Raw genomic sequence first — 21,698 nt, 5'->3', positions numbered from 1 at the left:
TTTCTTCACTTTATCAGATTCATCTCAGAAATACTTGGAATTCTTCAAAATATTTTCAAAAAGAGCATACACCTTTGCATTTGCACAAGCATGATTCATTGTGCATTTAGACTTAGAATAATTTCTTAGATAATTTCTTAGCAAGGCGAAAAGGCATTAATTCGACCCTTGGTTCGATTACCCCTGGTAAAGGCGCCAGGAATGGTCGAACCTCGTACCGACGAGCGGATCCCGTCTCCCAGTTTTCCCGTGAATATTTTAAGAACGGAGGTGAGTTATTTCAAACATTTTCAACATTAAGGTCACGTGAGACCCGCAAAAGAGTTCATCTTCTCTTCTCTTCTTTCTTTTCTCTTCTCTCTTTCTTTCCGTTCTTTTATCTTTTCTCCCTTCAAAAAGGAGGAAAATAAGAGGTTGGAAAGGAAAAGATAAGGAAAAGAGAGAATATCAAGAGAGAAATTTTTTTGCGATGATCACACCAACGTCTCTTTTGGAGAGCTCAAAATGAGCTCTCCTCTCTCTTCCACTTTTTTGTATATATAGGGGTGAACCCCTTCAATCTAAACTACTATGCTTCTTAAGCATTTTGTTCATGAATAAAGTATTATTTATTTTTCAAGTGTTCTTTCTTTTATACCCTTTCAAGGGTCATGCTTGTAGTGTTTCCAATAGACACTTGTTTGTGAGTTATTTGTGCATTTGTTGAAGACCACCATTTCATTACATGGTATCAGAGCTACGAAATCCTTAGATCTTGAAGTGTTTCTGCCTCGATTTCCGTGCCACATTTACAAAAGGTGTTTCATCACCTTGTTCTTGGCTCAAGAAGATTTGTTTGAAGAAAGGCAAACTTGTGCTACAAAAAATTTTGGTTTTGTATCCTCTCTTATTCCTTTGTCTACTCTTTTTCTTTTCTTTTTATTTTTCTCTCTCTCTCCTCCTATTTATTTCTCTCTTACCCTCGTAAAAGATGGATGACAATGATAAGATCACCATCATTCCTATGAAGCTAAATGATACTAACTATGTAATGTGGGCTTCGATTATGAAGCACCACATTTGGGGAAAAGGTTTATGGGGTATAGTGGATGGTTCTGATTTGGAACCTAAACTATCTCTTACCAAGAAAGAGGGTGATAAAGAGGTTCCTCTAACGAAAGAAGAGAAGAGTAAGGCGTTAGCCACTTATGAAAAGAAATGGAAAGAATGGAGGATAGGGCATGCAAAAATTATGTCATGGCTCATTAATAGCATAGACATTAAAAAATGCTCTAGTCTAGCTAAGTTTGAGCATGCCAATAAGGCTTGGGAATACCTCAAAAACATGTATTCCCTTAAAGATATTGCACATGTATGCAATTTACAAGATAAAGTTTGGACAATGACTCAAAATATTCGAGAATATTATAATGAGTTGTCCGAACTTTGGGAAGAGTTGGCTCTTCTTGAGCCCAAATGGCATTGTGCCGAAGACATCGAGCTTTGCCAAAAGCAACTCGATATGGAACATTTCTATCAATTTGTGAATGGTCTAAGGCCGGAGTTTGAATCCACCAAATCGGCCCTTTTACATCGTGGAAAAATTTCTTCTATTGTTGATACTATAGAAGAGCTCACTATGGAGGAAAATAGACTTAGAAAAAGTACTCCAAAAGTTGATGATGACTCCGTTTTAGCTGTATCTAAACCGGGGAATCATACTCGTACTTACAAGCCGCCTCATTTTGGAAGGCAAAACAGCGACTTTGATAAAAGAAAAGTTATTTGTCATCATTGTCATGAATCGGGGCACTATAGGCCTCAATGTCCAAAGCTAAAAAGAAGAGAAGAAAAAAGAGTTGCATCTGTTGAATCTGAGTCAAAAGATCAAGATGCACCTGTGTCTATGGCTCAACTGATGGAAATCCTTCAACCTCTTCTCAAAGGGGTATCCTTCTCAACCGAAGCCTCAACTGGAGCGGCAGTTGCATCTTTCTCCGGTCCAGGTAACTTTCCTTGGCTTTTAGATTCTGGTGCTTCTTTTCATATGACCTCAAATGTTAATAGTCTATCCGAATGTCTTAAAAATAACTCAAGTGTGTCAAAGGTTTTTACAGCCGATGGCACATCTCTTGAAGTAAAAGGAATAGGATGTTTTGAAAATCTTCAAAATCCAAAAGATTTTTTATCCCAGAAGTTAGATATATCCCTAAACTTAATTTGAATCTCTTATCTATCTTGCAAATATCTGATTATGGATGTAATATCTCCTTCTCTTCTCATGGTTGTTGGGTACAGGATCGCCTGTCAGGGAAGCTGATTGGGGAAGGCCATAGAGAAGGAGGACTTTATTACATGGACTTTTTGGAATTACCCAAGAATGCATTTTGTTATAATATTCAGAAATTAGAATTGGATTTATGGCACAAAAGGCTTGGCCATCCTCATATGTCTAAAATTCAATATTTTCCAAGTTTGGAAAAATTTTGTAATTCTGAAAATTTTTCTTGTAAAGACTGCATTCTTGGCAAAATGAAAAGGTTACCATTTCTTAGTAATACTTTTGTTTCCTCACGACCACTTGAGTTAATACATTCGGATGTTTGGGGCCCCGCACCAGTTATTTCCAAAGGTGGTTATACATATTATGTCATTTTTGTTGATGACTTTTCTAGGCATACTTGGATTTATTTTCTTAAACATAAATTTGATGTCTTTGCTAACTTCCAAATATTTCATAAAATGGTTAAAAATAAGTTTCAAAATGACATTTCTGTTTTTTGCACTGATTCAGGGGGAGAATTTATGTCCAACGAATTCAAAGACTATCTCAATTTACATGGTATTACACATCAAAGATCATGTCCACACACTCCACAATAGAATGGCCTAGCCGAACGCAAACATCGGCACATTATGGAAACTACTAGGACATTGCTAATTGCAAATCAAGTTCCAAAAAGTTTTTGGGCTGAAGCGGTCCTAACTGCCACCTACCTCATTAATAGGATGCCATCTTCCTCATTAAAGAATACAACTCCAATAGAAAAGCTTGTTAATTTAACTCCAGATTATTCTAGATTAAGAGTCTTTGGATGCAAATGTTTTGTTTTCACCAACAGAAATGACAAACTCTCTCCTCGTGCAATCCCATGTGCCTTTTTAGGATATGCTGATAATAAAAAAAGCTACAGGTGTTTCGATTTTCAAAATGACAAATTATATGTGTCAAGAAATGTATCTTTTTTGGAAAAAGAAAGCTTCTTTGAATTTGAAAAATCCAAGGATGTCACTAAATACTCGTTTTTAATTAATCCAACTTCAAAATCCAATGAATGTGATGTTGGATGTGACCTTGACAATGATCAAAGTCCTATTGTTGTTGAAAATGATGATAATGAAGAGCAAATCCATAGGGATGTTAGTCTACAATATTCAAGACGTAGAGAGCAAAATCTTCCATGTGCATTACAAAAATACTCTGAAGTCTCACCTAGAAGAACGTCTAGAAACTCTAAACCTCCAGAAAAATTTGTGTCTTATGAATCTTTTTCACCCACGTATAGGGTCGCCATTACATTAATACAATCATATGTTGAACCATCATCCTATTCTCAAGCAAAAAATCATATAGAATGGATAGAAGCCATGAAAATAGAATTGGATGCACTAGAAAAGGCCAATACTTGGACGATACAAGATATCCCTCCGGGTAAGAAACCTATAGGTTGTAGGTGAGTATACAAAGTCAAAACCAAAAGTGATGGGGCCCTGGAAAGATATAAGGCCCATTTATTAGCAAAAGGATATGCCCAAGAGTATGACATCGATTATGAAGAAACATTTGCTCCTGTGGCCCGTATGACCACTGTTAGAACTTTAATAGCCTTGGCCTCCATTAGAACATGGCCTATCTTTCAATTAGATGTCAAAAATGCTTTCCTGAATTGGGAATCTCGTTGAAGAAGTATACATGGAAGCCCCACTTGGTATTAGTATCCTTAAGGGTAAAGCTCTTCGTCTAGAAAAAGCTTTTTATGGTCTTAAACAGGCTCCAAAAGCCTGGTATGACCGATTTAGTCATGTTATGTTTGATATTGGTTTTCAACCTTGTTTAACTGACATTGCTTTGTTTGTTAAGAAATCTGATGCAGGCATCATTATTCTTCTTCTATATGTGGACGATATGATCATCACCGGAGGTGACAAACAGGGAGTTGCAAATATCAAATCTCTTCTTAAAACTCACTTTGAAATTGTAACGCCCCAAATTTCAAACTTGCAAACCCTTTTCAGAAAAACAGGCAAGAGACTAGAAATATCTCTTTCCTTCAAAGTTTGTTTATGAAATCAGCGGAAGATTTTTCTTTGATGAATCATAAGGCAAGCTGACAACTTTGAGCACGTTAGCTAAAAGAACCAAAACTCACAAGATTCGGATATCCTAAGGGAAATCCGATACAAACCCAAGCGTCCAGGACGCGAGCTAAGAGCAGGAAGAAGAAGTCTTGAAGCCATCTTGCAATCGCGCCATCGCCCGTAGTGTACCTAATAATCACTTGTACCCATAGAATGTGTTAGTTTCGCGAAAAACTAGTAGGTGCACAAGAGAGACTACAAGGAACTGAATTAAGTACATTTAATTCAGTAGGTTACGCAGTTTAAAGCAGATATGTAGTTAAACAGTTAAGCAATGCAAGCAGGTAAATAGTGCAACCGTGTAAGCAGTGCAAATGCGTAAGCAGTGCAACGCAAGTAAGCAGTTCAAAGCAAGTAAGCAGTGCAACTGACAAACGCAGCATACGATCCATTTGATCGTAAGTTGTGAACTACTACGCAACAAGCTTGTCCTCATTCCTAGAACGAGGTCTCTGCATCTAATCACCATCAGGACATCGTTTGTCACTCACTACTTCTAACCAACGCTTTGTCCTGAACGACCTTAATCTATCCTCATCTCTCAAAGTCTTACGCCGCTAACCGTCACCGGTTATGACGCATTAAGGCGTCATACTTTCTCAGAAAAAGCTCACCCTTCTGTAGAAGGTCTAAAACATGATCACTAACTCAAATCGCTAACGATCTGATTCTCACACCTGAGTCAAGCATGTAATCATGCTAAAACAGAAAGCCGAAACTATGAATTCATAGTTGGCTATCATAAACAATCTCAGAAGATCGTCACAACTCACCATAACTTTTTATGGTAAGCGAAAACACAAGATCCACGTCGGATCGTTTGGTCCGAGAGATATACAACCGGACAAAGAATTACCGCCCTAGAGGGTATACCTGATCTTGGACCCTACACTTCCTCACAGGAGTTCACCGTCTTTGCGGCTACCCGTTCGTGGAGAGTGTACATCCTCACAGAGAATCTCCCCGTCTAGCCGGGTCACCCGATCTGGGAAATGTATAACCTCACAGCGAAACCTTTGGGCAACCGGTACCCAACAGATGCCATATCCAATGAAAATCATTGCGATACACGCATCAACACAAATGACCGCTCTCGGGGTCGATAGCCACTAATATAAACAACAAGATCAACGCTGGATCACCTGGTCTGGGAAATGTATAACCTCACAAGGAATTCTGCCCTAGATGGTATACCTGGTCTTGGACCATACACTTCCTCACAGGAGTTCACCGTCTTTGCGGCTACCCGTTCGTGGACAGTGTACATCCTCACAGAGAATCTACCACTCTAGCCAGGTACCTGGTCTTGATCATACACGCCCTCGCAGATAATCCTTTGGAGATCAGGTGCTCGTCAAACACCCTACTCGGTGATACACGCATCTATACAATCGACTGCTCCGAACAGTTGACTGCTCTCGAGGTCAGTAGCCACAATATGGGTACAAGCATGTATATCAGCAATATGCATTGTATCACTCCGCGCAGAAGCATATAATCCTACGCATCATATGATTGCCACAAGAAAAATTGCAATCCTCAAATAGGCCCTGAAAACATGTGTAAACGACACATGAAAACACGCAGATATGGCAATCCAGTTGATTCTATGGGCGAAGAGTAACTAACTCTACCCGTCAGCCAAACAAAACAACTGAATAAGACAAACACTCATAACAATGCTCGTAAAACACATAATTACCATAAAATGGCTCAGTCCATCAACAAGTAATTAAATTAATCGTAAGGCATAAACCATTGCATCACAAGCCATTCATAAGCAATCATACGACAACAGTTATATCGCAATATGTAAGCAGCTTATAAGACAAGCGGCCACATCAATCCTAGTTGCCACCAGTTCGTAGATTACGAGTTGTATGCAATCACATCAATCATAAGAGATGCAAGCCAACAAGTGCTACGCTACAATAAGCACCAAACAGTTCGACCAAGGGATAAAGCAAGTCACATGCTAATATGTAGCAACTGGCATAATGCTATTATTATAAGCATTTAACTAATATGAGAAGCTCCTTATTACTCCGCAAAGAACTGCGTAAGCAGTTTAACCAACTAGAGTAACGCCTTGACAGGCGTGCACAGCTCAACGAGTAGCATACTGAACTATCGAGCAAGCAAGTGAATTAGTAGTGCAAGCGATTTCGTAGTGCAAGAGAATCAGTAGTGCAAGCAAAGCAGTAGTGCAAGCAAAGCAGTAGTGCAAGCAAATCTCACGACTCAACGACCAGTGTGACAGACCTTATGTTTCGATAATTACGAACCTGCGGGTACGCGCAGGCAAAACGTAGAACCAACTGAGACTAGTTCGGGCGTCTATTATTCTATGTATTTTCAATAACCCGAATAGCTAGTTGAGTTCACTCCAAAGGGACGACTTTAGCCGAGAGAGGATTCCCCAAAGGAGGTTGTGCCACGGACGCATCCAACTTCTGCAGAAGTGTTGAGCTAACTAATGTAGCCCCTTTCCCCTAACTCCAATGACTGGGGACGCCGGATCGTTGCCCGTAGGGTGGTTGTTAACAACTTGTCCATTGGAGTTTGTACCGCTCTGTCCTCTCCCTTGACAGACACAAAAAAGTGAATAGGTACGTTAGGGGTTGCTTAACTAACGACCCATTCTATGCTGTGGTATTTAAACCACTCGAGCATCTTGCCTGTGAAGGCAAATGTAAGGCCATTTATGTGATTACAAAATTTTGCATTTAGCGTTGTTCGAGGTCGCACGACCGTCTCATCCGATCATCGCAGTACTAGACGTGTTGTGCACGACTACAAGTACTCTAGGATAAATGGGGGAGTATAGCTCCTCAATAGAAGCCTCAACAGGAGTGTTTCACAAAGATGTAAAGTTTATCAACTTACTTTATCTTTTGAAACAACAGTACCTTGTGCCAACATTATGCATGTGATTATCTCGAATCACATTCGCTATCGGGGTATCTACATGTTTCGCATGACTCGATACCGGCCTCGATAGATGGGATACGGGTTTCTCAACAGAACACCCGCTAAGAAGTTCGCTCGAACCCCCAATTCGGGATCACCCGAGATAAGCCAAGAAGGCGAGCAAAGCCAGCCAGTCACATCCTTCCAAATGCTTCGATTTGGAGTAGTCTTTGATGCTTTTGCGCAGCTCCCTAAAATCTCAAGTCGACTCTGCAGGACTGCGCACACGAAGATCCAGGATCCTTATGAGGTATCCCTCTCCTTAGACGAAGGTGTATCGCCAGCTCCTGACTGAATTCTTGTCGCAAGAGGGAGTGATAAATGTCTCTTGAATCCTCCACGAGGATGCCTCAAACGCGTATTCAATGAGCGAATACCTGAGCGTCATCTGCAATAGCAAGGCAGTAACAACACATATGCAAAAGCAAGAGCCTAGCACAAAGCGCGACGACAAAGTAAAGACCGTAAGCAAGAGTACAACGCAGAACCTTTGCGCGATGCGCGACGACAAAATAAAGGAACTGTAAGCAGGAGTTCAACGTAGAACCCTTGCGTGAGGCACGACGGCAAGTAAGGGACAAGGATCGCGAAACCGCGTCCTTGAGTTAAATGCGTACTCGTATAAATATATATGATATATATATGCATATATATTTATTTAATTGTCCCTTTTAGTTAATTGAACTCAATTCAATTGTCCAAGTCTTCTGTGCAATCTTCCCCTATCTTTGGGAGTTGCAAGCTTGCTATCGTCCGTGGATGTACGCAATTGGCGGCTCGGGTCGCGGAGCACGAACAAGATCCGTCGTACGAGCTGCAAAAGTAATGATCTTAGCAAGCTAATACTAAAATAGAAAGTCAGGGGCACAATCGCCGTCCTGACGTAAAGGAAACAGAGGCAGGGCATCGTGCACATGCGCACCTGCTATAAGCGCAAGAAGCAGGGGCAGGGCCACGAGCCCCTGCTGACATGCTGTCAGCAACCAACGGGGAGGCAGGGGGTCGCACCCTTGCCCGAAGAAGACAACGAGGGAGGCTTCACCCTGCCAGCCAAGAAAGCAAGGAAACGAGGCCCTTCCCTGCAAGCCACTAAGGGGGAAGCAAGAGGCCGCACCTTGCCTTTCAACAACGAACGGAGGCCCGCCTGATGCCAGGGAAAAACAAGGCGAGGGGGCTTGCCCCGACTTGCTGAAAAACAGCGAAGGCAGGGACGATGCCCCTGCCTAACGAGAAAAGAGGCAGAGGGAGGGCTCGGCCCCCTCCCTTGCCGTAACAACGAGCTGGGAGGGGGCTCAACCCCCCTCCCCTGTCAAAACAAAGAGCAGGGAGGGGGCTCAGCCCCTCCCCTACCGTAACACGAAGCAAGGAGGGAGCTCAGCCTCTCCTCTGTCGATCAAAAGGGTAGGGAGGTGGCTCGGCCCCTCCCCTGCCGATCAAAAGGAACAGAGAGGAGGGGGGGCGAGCCCCTCCTCTGTCGTAACAGGAGGTAGGGAGGAGGGGCTCGGCCCCTCCCCTGCCGTGACAGGGGAGCAGAGAGGAGGGGGCCGAAACCCTCCTCTGTCGTAACAAGAGGCAGGGAGGAGGGGCTCGGCCCCTCCCCTGCCGTAACAGAGAGCACCCGAGAGGAGGGGGCCGAACCCCTCCTCTGCCATAACAAGAGGCAGGGAAGAGTGTCGTGCCCCTCCCATGCTAAAAATGGGGAACAGGGAGAGGTAGAGTGGCAAACGAAAAAGGGGGAGGTGCGTACCTGGTGGTCGCCGGTGGCAGCGTTGACGTCGGGTCGACAGGGAGGTCGCAGGTGGCGGCAGCGTTGACGTCGGGTCGACAGGGGCCTCCAGAGGGTGCAAAGACGAGAGAGATCGAGAGGCGGTGAGGGAGAGAGACAGTGAGGGGGGTTTCGTGAACTCCCTCACGTCCCTTGCCTCGACCTTAAAAGGCACGAGAGAGGCGGTCGGGGTGCCCGACCGCCCGTCCCCCCCTTTGGATCCGGGTCGGGTCCAGATCTGGATCCGACCCGATCCAAACAATTTTTTTTGCCATTTATTACATCCTACCCTCCTTAAAAGAATTTCGTCCGCGAAATTACCTTGGCCTACATTAGTAAAAATACAAGTTAGGGAATTTTCCCTAATATTTGACCATTCGTAAGCCGAATCTTTGTTCGAGTCTCTTGCCATCCTTGGAGTAAACAAGGAATACCCAAGATCAAAATCTCAGGAAGCTCGAAAAAGAAGCCAAAAACATATGTACTATTCATGCGTAACATGAGTAGTTTACAAAAACCCAGCAATGCTGGTACATAAGCATAAGATGTCAAGCCATTTAGCTTAACAACGCTAAAAACATCTATAAAATAAGAAAATTTGTATACTTACAACGCGATGCGGATGCTCAATGGTCAAGAATCCTTACTTCCCTTAGCTCTGATACCAAGTTGTAACGCCCCAAATTTCAAACTTGCAAACCCTTTTCAGAAAAACAGGCAAGAGACTAGAAATATCTCTTTTCTTCAGAGTTTGTTTATGAAATCAGCGGAAGATTTTTCTTTGATGAATCATAAGGCAAGCTGACAACTTTGGGCACGTTAGTTAAAAGAACCAAAACTCACAAGATTCGGATATCCTAAGGGAAATCCGATACAAACCCAAGCGTTCAGGACGCGAGCTAAGAGCAGGAAGAAGAAGTCTTGAAGCCATTTTGCAATCGCGTCATCGCCCGTAGTGTACCTAATAATCACCTGTACCCATAGAATGGGTTAGTTTCGCGAAAAACTAGTAGGTGCACAAGAGAGACTACAAGAAACTGAATTAAGTACATTTAATTCAGTAGGTTACCCAGTTTAAAGCAAATATGCAGTTAAACAAGTAAGCAATGCAAGAAGGTAAATAGTGCAAGCGTGTAAGCAGTGCAAATGCGTAAGCAGTTCAACGCAAGTAAGCAGTTCAAAGCAAGTAAGCAGTGCAACTGACAAACGTAGCATATGATCCATTTGATCGTAAGTTGTGAACTACTACACAACAAGCTTGTCCTCGTTCCTAGAACGAGGTCTCTGCATCTAATCACCATCAGGACATCGTTTGTCAGTCACTACTTCTAACCAACGCTTTGTCCTGAACGACCTTAATCTATCCTCATCTCTCAAAGTCTTACGCGGCTAACCGTCACCGGTTATGACGCATTAAGGCGTCATACTTTCTCAGAAAAAGCTCACCCTTCCGTAGAAGGTCTAAAACATGATCACTAACTCAAATCGCTAACGATCTGATTCTCACACCTGAGTCAAGCATGTAATCATGCTAAAACAGAAAGCCGAAACTATGAATTCATAGTTGGCTATCATAAACAATCTCAGAAGATCGTCACAACTCACCATAACTTTTTATGGTAAGCGAAAACACAAGATCCACGTCGGATCGTTTGGTCCGAGAGATATACAACCGGACAAAGAATTACCGCCCTAGAGGGTATACCTGATCTTGGACCCTACACTTCCTCACAGGAGTTCACCGTCTTTGCGGCTACCCGTTCGTGGAGAGTGTACATCCTCACAGAGAATCTCCCCGTCTAGCCGGGTCACCCGATCTGGGAAATGTATAACCTCACAGCGAAACCTTTGGGCAACCGGTACCCAACAGATGCCATATCCAATGAAAATCATTGCGATACACGCATCAACACAAATGACCGCTCTCGGGGTCGATAGCCACTAATATAAACAACAAGATCAACGCTGGATCACCTGGTCTGGGAAATGTATAACCTCACAAGGAATTCTGCCCTAGATGGTATACCTGGTCTTGGACCATACACTTCCTCACAGGAGTTCACCGTCTTTGCGGCTACCCGTTCGTGGACAGTGTACATCCTCACAGAGAATCTACCACTCTAGCCAGGTACCTGGTCTTGATCATACACGCCCTCGCAGATAATCCTTTGGAGATCAGGTGCTCGTCAAACACCCTACTCGGTGATACACGCATCTATACAATCGACTGCTCCGAACAGTTGACTGCTCTCGAGGTCAGTAGCCACAATATGGGTACAAGCATGTATATCAGCAATATGCATTGTATCACTCCGCGCAGAAGCATATAATCCTACGCATCATATGATTGCCACAAGAAAAATTGCAATCCTCAAATAGGCCCTGAAAACATGTGTAAACGACACATGAAAACACGCAGATATGGCAATCCAGTTGATTCTATGGGCGAAGAGTAACTAACTCTACCCGTCAGCCAAACAAAACAACTGAATAAGACAAACACTCATAACAATGCTCGTAAAACACATAATTACCATAAAATGGCTCAGTCCATCAACAAGTAATTAAATTAATCGTAAGGCATAAACCATTGCATCACAAGCCATTCATAAGCAATCATACGACAACAGTTATATCGCAATATGTAAGCAGCTTATAAGACAAGCGGCCACATCAATCCTAGTTGCCACCAGTTCGTAGATTACGAGTTGTATGCAATCACATCAATCATAAGAGATGCAAGCCAACAAGTGCTACGCTACAATAAGCACCAAACAGTTCGACCAAGGGATAAAGCAAGTCACATGCTAATATGTAGCAACTGGCATAATGCTATTATTATAAGCATTTAACTAATATGAGAAGCTCCTTATTACTCCGCAAAGAACTGCGTAAGCAGTTTAACCAACTAGAGTAACGCCTTGACAGGCGTGCACAACTCAATGAGTAGCATACTGAACTATCGAGCAAGCAAGCGAATTAGTAGTGCAAGCGATTCCGTAGTGCAAGCGAATCAGTAGTGCAAGCAAAGCAGTAGTGCAAGCGAATCTCACGACTCAATGACCAGTGTGAACAGACCTTATGTTTCGATAATTACGAACCTGCGGGTACGCGCAGGCAAAACGTAGAACCAACTGAGACTAGTTCGGGCGTCTATTATTCTATGTATTTTCAATAACCCGAATAGCTAGTTGAGTTCGCTCCAAAGGGACGACTTTAGCCGAGAGAGGATTCCCCAAAGGAGGCTATGCCACGGATGCATCCAACTTCTGCAGAAGTGTTGAGCTAACTAATGTAGCCCCTTTCCCCTAACTCCAATGACTGGGGAGGCCGGATCGTTGCCCGTAGGGTGGTTGTTAACAACTTGTCCATTGGAGTTTGTACCGCTCTGTCCTCTCCCTTGACAGACACAAAGAAGCGAATAGGTACGTTAGGGGTTGCTTAACTAACGACCCATTCTATACTGTGGTATTTAAACCACTCGAGCATCTTGCCTGTGAAGGCGAATGTGGATATTTATGTGATTACAACATTTTGCATTTAGCGTTGTTCGAGGTCGCACGACCGTCTCATCCGATCATCGCAGTACTAGACGTGTTGTGCACGACTACAAGTACTCTAGGATGAAGGGGGGGGGTATAGCTCCTCAATAGAAGCCTCAACAGGAGTGTTTCACAAAGATGTAAAGTTTATCAACTTTACTTTATCTTTTGAAACAACAGTACCTTGTGCCAACATTATGCATGTGATTATCTCGAATCACATTCGCTATCAGGGTATCTATATGTTTCGCATGACTCGATACCGGCCTCGATAGACGGGATACAGGTTTCTCAACAGAACACCCGCTAAGAAGTTCGCTCGAACCCCCAATTCGGGATCACCCGAGATAAGCCAAGAAGGCGAGCAAAGCCAGCCAGTCACATCCTTCCAAATGCTTCGATTTGGAGTAGTCTTTGATGCTTTTGCGCAGCTCCCTAAAATCTCAAGTCGACTCTGCAGGACTGCGCACACGAAGAGCCAGGATCCTTATGAGGTATTCCTCTCCTTAGACGAAGGTGTATCGCCAGCTCCCGACTGAATTCTTGTCGCAAGAGGGAGTGATAAATGTCTCTTGCATCCTCCACGAGGATGCCTCAAACGCGTATGCAATAAGCGAATACCTGAGCGTCATCTGCAATAGCAAGGCAGTAACAACACATATGCAAAAGCAAGAGCCTAGCGCAAAGCGCGACGACAAAGTAAAGACCGTAAGCAGGAGTACAATGTAGAACCTTTGCGCGATGCGCGACGGAAAAGTAAAGGAACTATAAGCAGGAGTTCAACGTAGAACCCTTGCGTGAGGCACGACGGCAAGTAAGGGACATGGATCGCGAAATCACGTTCTTGAGTTAAATGCGTACTCGTATAAATATATATGATATATATATGCATATATATTTATTTAATTGTCCCTTTTAGTTAATTGAACTCAATTCAATTGTCCAAGTCTTCTGTGCAATCTTCCCCTACCTTTGGGAGTTGCAAGCTTGCTGTCGTCCGCGGATGTACACGATTGGCGGCTCGGGTCGCGGAGCGCGAACAGGATCTGTCGTACGAGCTGCAAAAGTAACGATCTTAGCAAGCTAATACTAAAATAGAAAGTCAGGGGCACAATCACCGTCCTGACGTAAAGGAAACAGAGGCAGGGCATCGTGCACATGCGCACCTGCTATAAGCGCAAGAAGCAGGGGCAGGGCCACGAGCCCCTGCTGACATGCTGTCAGCAACCAACGGGGAGGCAGGGGGTCGCACCCTTGCCCGAAGAAGACAACGAGGGAGGCTTCACCCTGCCAGCCAAGAAAGCAAGGAAGCGAGGCCCTTCTCTGCAAGCCACTAAGGGGGAAGCAGGAGGCCGCACCTTGCCTTTCAACAACGAATGGAGGCCCGCCTGATGCCAGGGAAAAACAAGGCGAGGGGGCTTGCCCCGGCCTGCCGAAAAACAGCGAAGGCAAGGGCGATGTCTCTGCCTAACGAGAAAAGAGGCACAGGGAAGGCTCGGCTCCCTCCGTTGCCGTAACAACGAGCTGGGAGGGGGCTCAACCCCCCTCCTCTGTCAAAACAAAGAGCAGGGAGGGGGCTCAGCCCCTCCCCTGCTGATCAAAAGGGCAGGGAGGGGGCTCGGCCCCTCCCCTGCCGATCAAAAGGGCATGGAGGGGGCTCAACCCCTCCCCTGCCGATCAAAAGGAACAAAGAGGAGGGGGGGGGGGGGAGCCCCTCCTCTGCCGTAACAGGAGGCAGGGAGGAGGGGCTCGGCCCCTCCCCTGCCGTGACAGAGGGAGCAGAGAGGAGGGGGCCGAACCCCTCCTCTGCCGTAAAAGGAGGCAGGGAGGAGGGGCTTGACCCCTCCCCTGCCATGACAGAGGGAGTAGAGAGGAGGGGGTCGAACCTCTCCTCTGTCGTAACAGGAGGTAGGGAGGAGGGGCTCGGCCCCTCCCCTGCCGTAACGGAGAGCACCCGAGAGGAGGGGGCCGAACCCCTCCTCTGCCGTAACAAGAGGCAGGGAGGAGTGTCGTGCCCCTCCCCTGCTAAAAAGGGGGCACAGGGAGAGGTAGAGTGGCAAACGAAAGAGGGGGAGGTGCGTACCTAGTGGTCGCCGGCGGCGGCATCGTCGGCGTCGGAGGGAGGTCGCAGGTGGCGGCAGCGTTGACGTCGGGTCGACAGGGGCCTCCAGAGGGTGCAGAGACGAGAGAGATCGAGAGGCGGTGAGGGAGAGAGACAGTGAGGGGGGTTTCGTGAACCTCCCTCACCTCCCTTGCCTCGACCTTAAAAGGCACGGGACAGGCGGTCGGGGTGCCCGACCGCCCGTCCCCCCCTTTGGATCCGACCCGATCCAAACAATATTTTTTTTGCCATTTATTACAGAAATGACTGACTTAGGTTTATTAAGATGTTTTTAGGCATTGAAGTTGCTTATTCCCCTCGGGGGTATTTGATATCTCAATCTAAATTTGCTCTTGATATCGTTTCAGGTCTGGAATTACAAATGATAGAAAGTAAACACTTCAGAAGTTGTCAATGTTAAAATGAAAATTGCTGATGGAGAACTTCTTAATGATCCTACTCCTTATAGACAGCTTGTTGGAGCTCTTTCTTATCTTTCCATTACTAGGCCAGATATAACTCATGCGGTTCATACAGTCAGTCAGTTTCAGCATGCTCCCACCTCCGTGCACATGGGAGCGATTTTGCGTATTATTAGATACTTAAAATCCTCTCTTTCACGAGGACTCTTCTTGTCTGCTCCATCTTCATTAAATTTAATTGCATATACTGATGCTGACTGGGGAGGTGATCCCAATAATAGACACTCAACTACTGGTTTTTGTGTGTTCCTAGGTGAAACCTTAATTTCATGAAGGTGCAAGAAGCAGCAGAAAGTCTCTCTTTCCTCCACCGAAGCTGAATACAGAGCCATGACAACTACCACTATGGAGGTTTTTTAGCTCAGACGATTGCTAGCGGATATGGGAGCTAAAGCAACGCAAACTTCAAAGATGTGCTGTGACAACAAAAGTGCGATCTACATTGCAAGCAACCGGACATTCCATGAGCGCACTAAACACATTGAGATGGACTGTCACTATGTCAGAGAAGAATACTTACATGGAACCATTGATCTTCCATATGTTACATCAGAATATCAATTAGCAGACTTCTTCACCAAGCCTCTCGCTGCTCCCAGATTTCACTTCCTCTTAAACAAACTTTCGGTCATTGTACCATAAGTTTGAGGGGGAGTGTTAAAATGTAAACTGTAATATATATATATATATATATATTATTTAATATTATTATATTTTCTTTTTCTATTTTTCTTTATTTTCTTTTTTAGCATCTAGTTCAATAGAAACTAGATATTTGATTCAGTCAAGTTCCTGTTGGAACTTGACTGTGCAAATAGCTGTTGGACTGTAGTCCAACAGCTATAATAAATGCTGTTGGACTATAGTCCAACAACTATAATAATAAATGTTGTTGGACGGTAGTCCATCAGCTATATTAAGAGACGTTGGAAACCAACGTCTCTTTTGGAGAGCTCAAAATGAGCTCTCCTCTCTCTTCCACTTTTTTGTATATATAGGGGTGAACCCCTTTAATGTAAACTACTATGCTTCTTAAGCATTTTGTTCATGAATAAAGTATTATTTATTTTTTAAGTGTTCTTCCTTTTATACCCTTTCAAGGGTCATGCTTGTAGTGTCTCCAATAGACACTTGTTTGTGAGTTATTTGTGCATTTGTTGAAGACCACCATTTCATTACAGCTATATCATTTTAGTTAGTATCATATTCCTCAACATGGTTGATGCCTAGTTTGGCACTTTCAATATTATGATCTTTTTCCTATCAGGAAAAATGCATGGCATACCTTTATGTTGGCCCTTTATTGTTTCATATGGCTAATATCAAGTTCATAACTGTGACTTCTATTTTCTGTCAAATCATGTTGAGAACCAGAGTTTGCTAGAATATTTTTTATAATGTTTTCCATCAGGAAGTTGTATGAGATGTTATATGTGTTGGTCTGCAAAAAAGAGAACTTTATGCAGTTTAGATTTTATCAAAGGTTCTCTTTCATATAATGACTGCAAAAGATTCTAACTGTTCATGTATTAGTTAATGGAGTTTTCCTGTCATATTTCATAACAGGGATCCTCGCTTATCAGCTTATATTTGTACCTAACCATGGTTGGCCCACTCCACGAGTCAACTCATGACTTCGCTGAGTCTTATTTGCTTTTTTTGTTAAAGTTATAATATAATACTTGTAAGTTATATGTTGATTGTATATTAAATTATGATAAAACTTCTCTCTCTCTCTCTCTCTCTCTCTATATATATATATATATATATAGAGAGAGAGAGAGAGAGAGAGAGAGAGCTAAATGAATCATGCTAAATGGGGTTTCTGAGCTTTTTTTAATTCTATTTTTAAATTTTGACCATACAAATGTGATCTACGCTTTTGATTTTATAGGTTGCAGCGTTTGATTCTGACACATGGATAAGTTTTTATAAGGTTTTAAAAATCAACAGCCCAAAATCTTCGTAGATTTTTTAAGCTCCAAATATTTTTTTTTTCATCGAAAAAAACATAATCTAGGTGTCAATGCCCAGTAAATCGACCATGCCAAACACATCTATGGGGTCAGAAAAAAACAATGAAAAACCTGACAAATTCATTTCGTATACACACACATTAATGTAATTTTTTTTAAGTTATATGTATTATTACTATTATATATAATAAGGCACACACACTATTTTTTGTCTTTTGTATTATAAATTATATGTTCATTATTTATTTCTAATAAAATAAATAAATAAATGGTGACTTGTCTGAGTCACCATGTGGTTGATCTGACACGGAGTTCCGAGAATACCAACCATGGCCTAAACTTTGTGATTTTTTCATGGATTTACTAGTCATGTAATGGTTCACTTCTGGGATTCCTGGATAGGCCTGCACAACGTACCGAGCTAGCTCGAGCTCAGCTCGGGCTCGACCCATTTAAGCTTGGCTCGAACTCGTCCAAGAAAATAATTGAGCCGAGCTTGAGCAAGGGCTCAGGCTTGGTACACATAAACAGGCCAAGCCTGAGCAGGCAATTGAGCTCAGATAAGCTTGATAAGCCCGATTAAACTCAGATCATAGAGTTATATAAAGATGTGGTTTTTATATATGTATATTTACACAGTTTTCAAGATCTTTTTAAACTAAGATGTTCAGCTTGAGCCAAGCCGAGCTAAGCTTGAGCTCGACCTGAGCCGATCTTGAACTGTAGCTGTCCAAGCTTGTCTCGAGCTCGAGCTGTGCTTGGACAGACTGTTTTACCAAACAAGCCAAGCCGCGCCAGCCCAAGCTCGGCTCAAACTAGGCTGTGTGCATTCCTGAATCTTGGTTTCTAGTTAGTTTGAAAATCGCAAGTCTTCTAACATTTTTTATTCATGATGAATATTCTTTGCATCCTCATCCTGCTCTTTTGTTTGAATGATTTGGAAATCTTGAATTTAATGTAACTTTGTCTAACTTTTTAACTTAATATTAGCAGTTCTTTTTTGTTCAGTGCCATTTGGTTGGGGTTTGTAATAGAAGTTTTCTTTTATGAAAATATTGGAATTGGAGTAGATGGATGCTGATGAAATATTGGAATACTATCTCTCTTCTTCTGTCAAAAATGTTGCACAAGTTGATGGTGGTTTCATTTATTGCCTGCCTGTAAAGTGTTCATGAGCTTCACTTGGATGTTCTTTTATAGTGTCATTTGCTCTGCCATTGTAGAGAAATTCTAGATAGACTTTAGTAGAATATGAACTTAATAGTTATTTGTGACCACTGAGTCAAGCTAATTTTTCGTATTACTGACAGGATTAACTTTATACCAACATAATTTATCCTCATAATGTTAGGAATTGGTTCGCAATCAGATTTTTTTCTTGGTGGACCCAGATCTAGCTAGGCCTATAATTGTATCTGGCTTGGTAAAAAAACAGTAATATTACCTAGGTCATGGATATAATAGAACAATAAATGCAGCATACAATTGGACTTGAATATTAAAGAGTCTGTAATCGTCAATACAGGTGAGATCTTGGTTCGACCTTTGTCTCACTTTCAGACTAACCTCTCTTGAGGTAATTTCCCTGAGAAATAAAGGACTGTCACAAAAATGTGCGGGCACCTCATTTAGCCTTGCACGTCCTTCCTGACACAAGCAACATTGACACTTTGTCTATTTTTTCATCCATGTGGTGTTTACTTTTTATAACTTATCATTGGCATGACTTTGTGTATCCTGGTGATCAAGTGAATCAGTTAGTTATGATCATTTCCTACATATATCTCAGTTGAGGCTGCAAACTATGTCTTTCTTTTTGAATATTTTGCTAATAGATTCTATTCCAGTCTTAACTTTGTTTTCCCTTTCTGTAAACATCTTGTAGAGTTTCCCCTGTATAATTGTACAGGAGATCTTGGATCACATTTTCACGTTGACAAATGAGGGGTCCTTATGACTGCCATTTCGGCAAAACTAGTTGTCAGGAACTTATTACTGGTGTTATTAATATCTTTGAATGCAGACATGTTTTTTTCGCCAGTTTGGTCGTTCGGTGACACGTGCTGATTATCTGACACTGCGCATGGGTTTCATCACGGTATGCCATACTCACAAGCTTTGACAACTGATACTTTTATGAGCTCTAGTTGTTTGGTGGGTCCTATTAGTTCTGGCTTTGTATGCCTTGTAAGCAGTTAGAATTTTCTTCAGACTTGACTGGGCCCTTTCTTTTTCTTTTTGGCCCTTTACCAATTTATTCTTCTGAATGGGGCTGATTTTGTTGGAGTTACTGTATATGATTGGTAGACTTGGTCAATTTAGTTCTTTCTATTGATGCAGAGTATGAGACATGTCTTAGTAAATATCTTGATGTCTTCTATTTCTTGTTGATTTCAGAATCACAATCTCATGGCAAAGTATGATTTTCACAGCTACATGATCCGTTCAATGGAGGAGGAGTTTCAAGTTATAGTTGGTGTTAGGTATATGTAACTCCTCTTCCTTTCCTTTTCTCTTTCTTCTTTCCTTTTCTATTATGAGTATAATGACTGCGTACTAGACCCTTGGTTAAGAGTCTTAAGACCCTCTACTTGATATTTTTGTTAGTTTGGATCATGGATCCGACCCGCACCACATTCCAAGGATCCACCTTGAGATGCGTGGGAGGTGGCATGTTTGTAATTTAACTTTATTACTTGTGTAATGTTATACCCTGTATAACACATATAAATAAGAAAAGAAAAGGGAAAACCCTATTGCCGCCGACTCCTCTCTTCTCTCTTTACCTCATCTCTAACCCTTGCAGGTTGACATTTCTGACATGGTATCAGAGCACATGCGCGAAAATCAATCATCTAGAAGGCCTCTAAAGACCAGCACGTGCTGCTAAAGGACATAGGTTTATTTCTGTCCCTTTTTCCTTAATTAGATTTGTTTCTTTCCTCTTTTTCTTAATCCTCTTTCACGTCATTCCAGTTTCTCTTTCGATTCTTTTCATTTTCAGTATTTTCTGGTATGCACGTCTTAACATTCTGTTTTCAGTCTGCCGAATCTCTGTTTTTCTCCCCAAAACATTTCTGTTCAATATTCTTCTGGTTCGCACGTCACTATTTCTCTGTGTAACGTGTGTGTTAATATCATTTTCTGTGCAACGTGTGTGCTGATATTATTTTCAGAACACAACATTGTTGTTTTCCCCTCAATGCACTGTTAGTACAATCGGCATTCAATAATTTTCTGGCTCGCACACCACTATTCTTTTGTGTAACGTGTGTGCTGATATTATTTTCAGCACACAGCATTGCTGTTTTTTCCCTCAATACACTGTTGGTACAATTGGCATCTCATTCTTCATATAACCCATGGATTTCAAGTTGAACCCTAGTTTTCTTACTCACCTCATGACCCACAAGTTATCCCATGATAACTAGTTACTTTGGAAACGTCAGATTGTGCCCTTTATTCGCAGTCATGGTCTTTATGGGCATCTAGATGGGCGATCACCCGCCCCACCTACACATATCATGCAGGAAATAACAGGTGAAGATGGGAAGGTGAGTCAACTTCGAATCACCAATCCTGCTTATGACGTATGGGTACAACGGGATCAGACATTAGTTGCTTACATAACTTCCACACTTTGTGATCGTGTTTTACAAACTGTTTCTGATGATCAATCTGCTACCGAGTTGTGGAATGCACTAGCTCATTCTTTTTCTCAGGTTTCCAAATCTCGGGCTTTACAACTCAAGTGGCAATTTCAATCCATGCAAAAAGGAAACAAATCCATTACACAGTTCATGGGGGATGTCAGAGTGATTACATATCAGTTAGCTGCAATTGGAAGTCCTGTATCAGATAAGGATATGGTACAACAGGTATTAGGTAGCCTTGGACCTGAATATCGCATGTTTTGCACGACACTCCAGGTTGTTTCAGTTCTTCCATGTTTTGATGATCTTCAATCTAAACTTTTGCAATATGAGGTCAGTTTAAATCAGGAACACGCGTCAGATGATGCCCATCCTGTGATGATGGCACATACGCCTATTCAAACAGGAGTCTTATTTACTCCTCCTCGTCCCAATGGAACACCTATGAACAAAGGAGGATTACTACCTACACCAAGTGGAGGAGGTATTGGTTCAGGCAGTGTACCACGAGGGAGACGTGTTCCTACTTGTTTTCTGTGCAACAAGCGGGGACATGTTAAAGCAAATTGCTGGTATAATCCTCAGAACCGGAACAAAACAGGGAGGTCAGATAGTAGGTCAGGGCAGAAGGCAACTCATCAGTTTGCACGCACCTCTCAGGGACAGGTTCTTCCATAGGACGGACAAAATATCCTTATGACTACTTTCAATCAGATGAACTTGCGCCAAAATGATGAAGGTATATGGTATGATTCAGGGGCAGCAACACATGTTACTTCTGATGCAGGTAAATTTTCTCACTTGACTCCTT

At 42.6% G+C, this 21,698-nt stretch overlaps 1 protein-coding gene across 1 annotated transcript in view; it reads left to right on the top strand.

The window, feature by feature from the left end:
• Positions 1-21,698, top strand: part of LOC149822265 (MLO-like protein 11) — a 74,457-nt gene that overhangs the window by 23,217 nt on the left and 29,542 nt on the right. The window contains exons 7-8 of the mRNA XM_089980676.1: positions 19,258-19,332; positions 19,632-19,717. Of these exons, the coding sequence (XP_089836802.1) occupies positions 19,258-19,332; positions 19,632-19,717 (161 nt within the window). The remainder of the gene's footprint in view (positions 1-19,257; positions 19,333-19,631; positions 19,718-21,698) is intronic.

The sequence above is a fragment of the Nuphar pumila genome, chromosome 11 (genome assembly GCF_984573655.1).
Source record: "Nuphar pumila chromosome 11, dmNupPumi1.hap1.1, whole genome shotgun sequence".
Lineage (NCBI taxonomy): Eukaryota > Viridiplantae > Streptophyta > Magnoliopsida > Nymphaeales > Nymphaeaceae > Nuphar > Nuphar pumila.
Note: the sequence above shows the minus strand (reverse complement) of the source record. Positions and strands in the feature narration are given on the sequence as shown.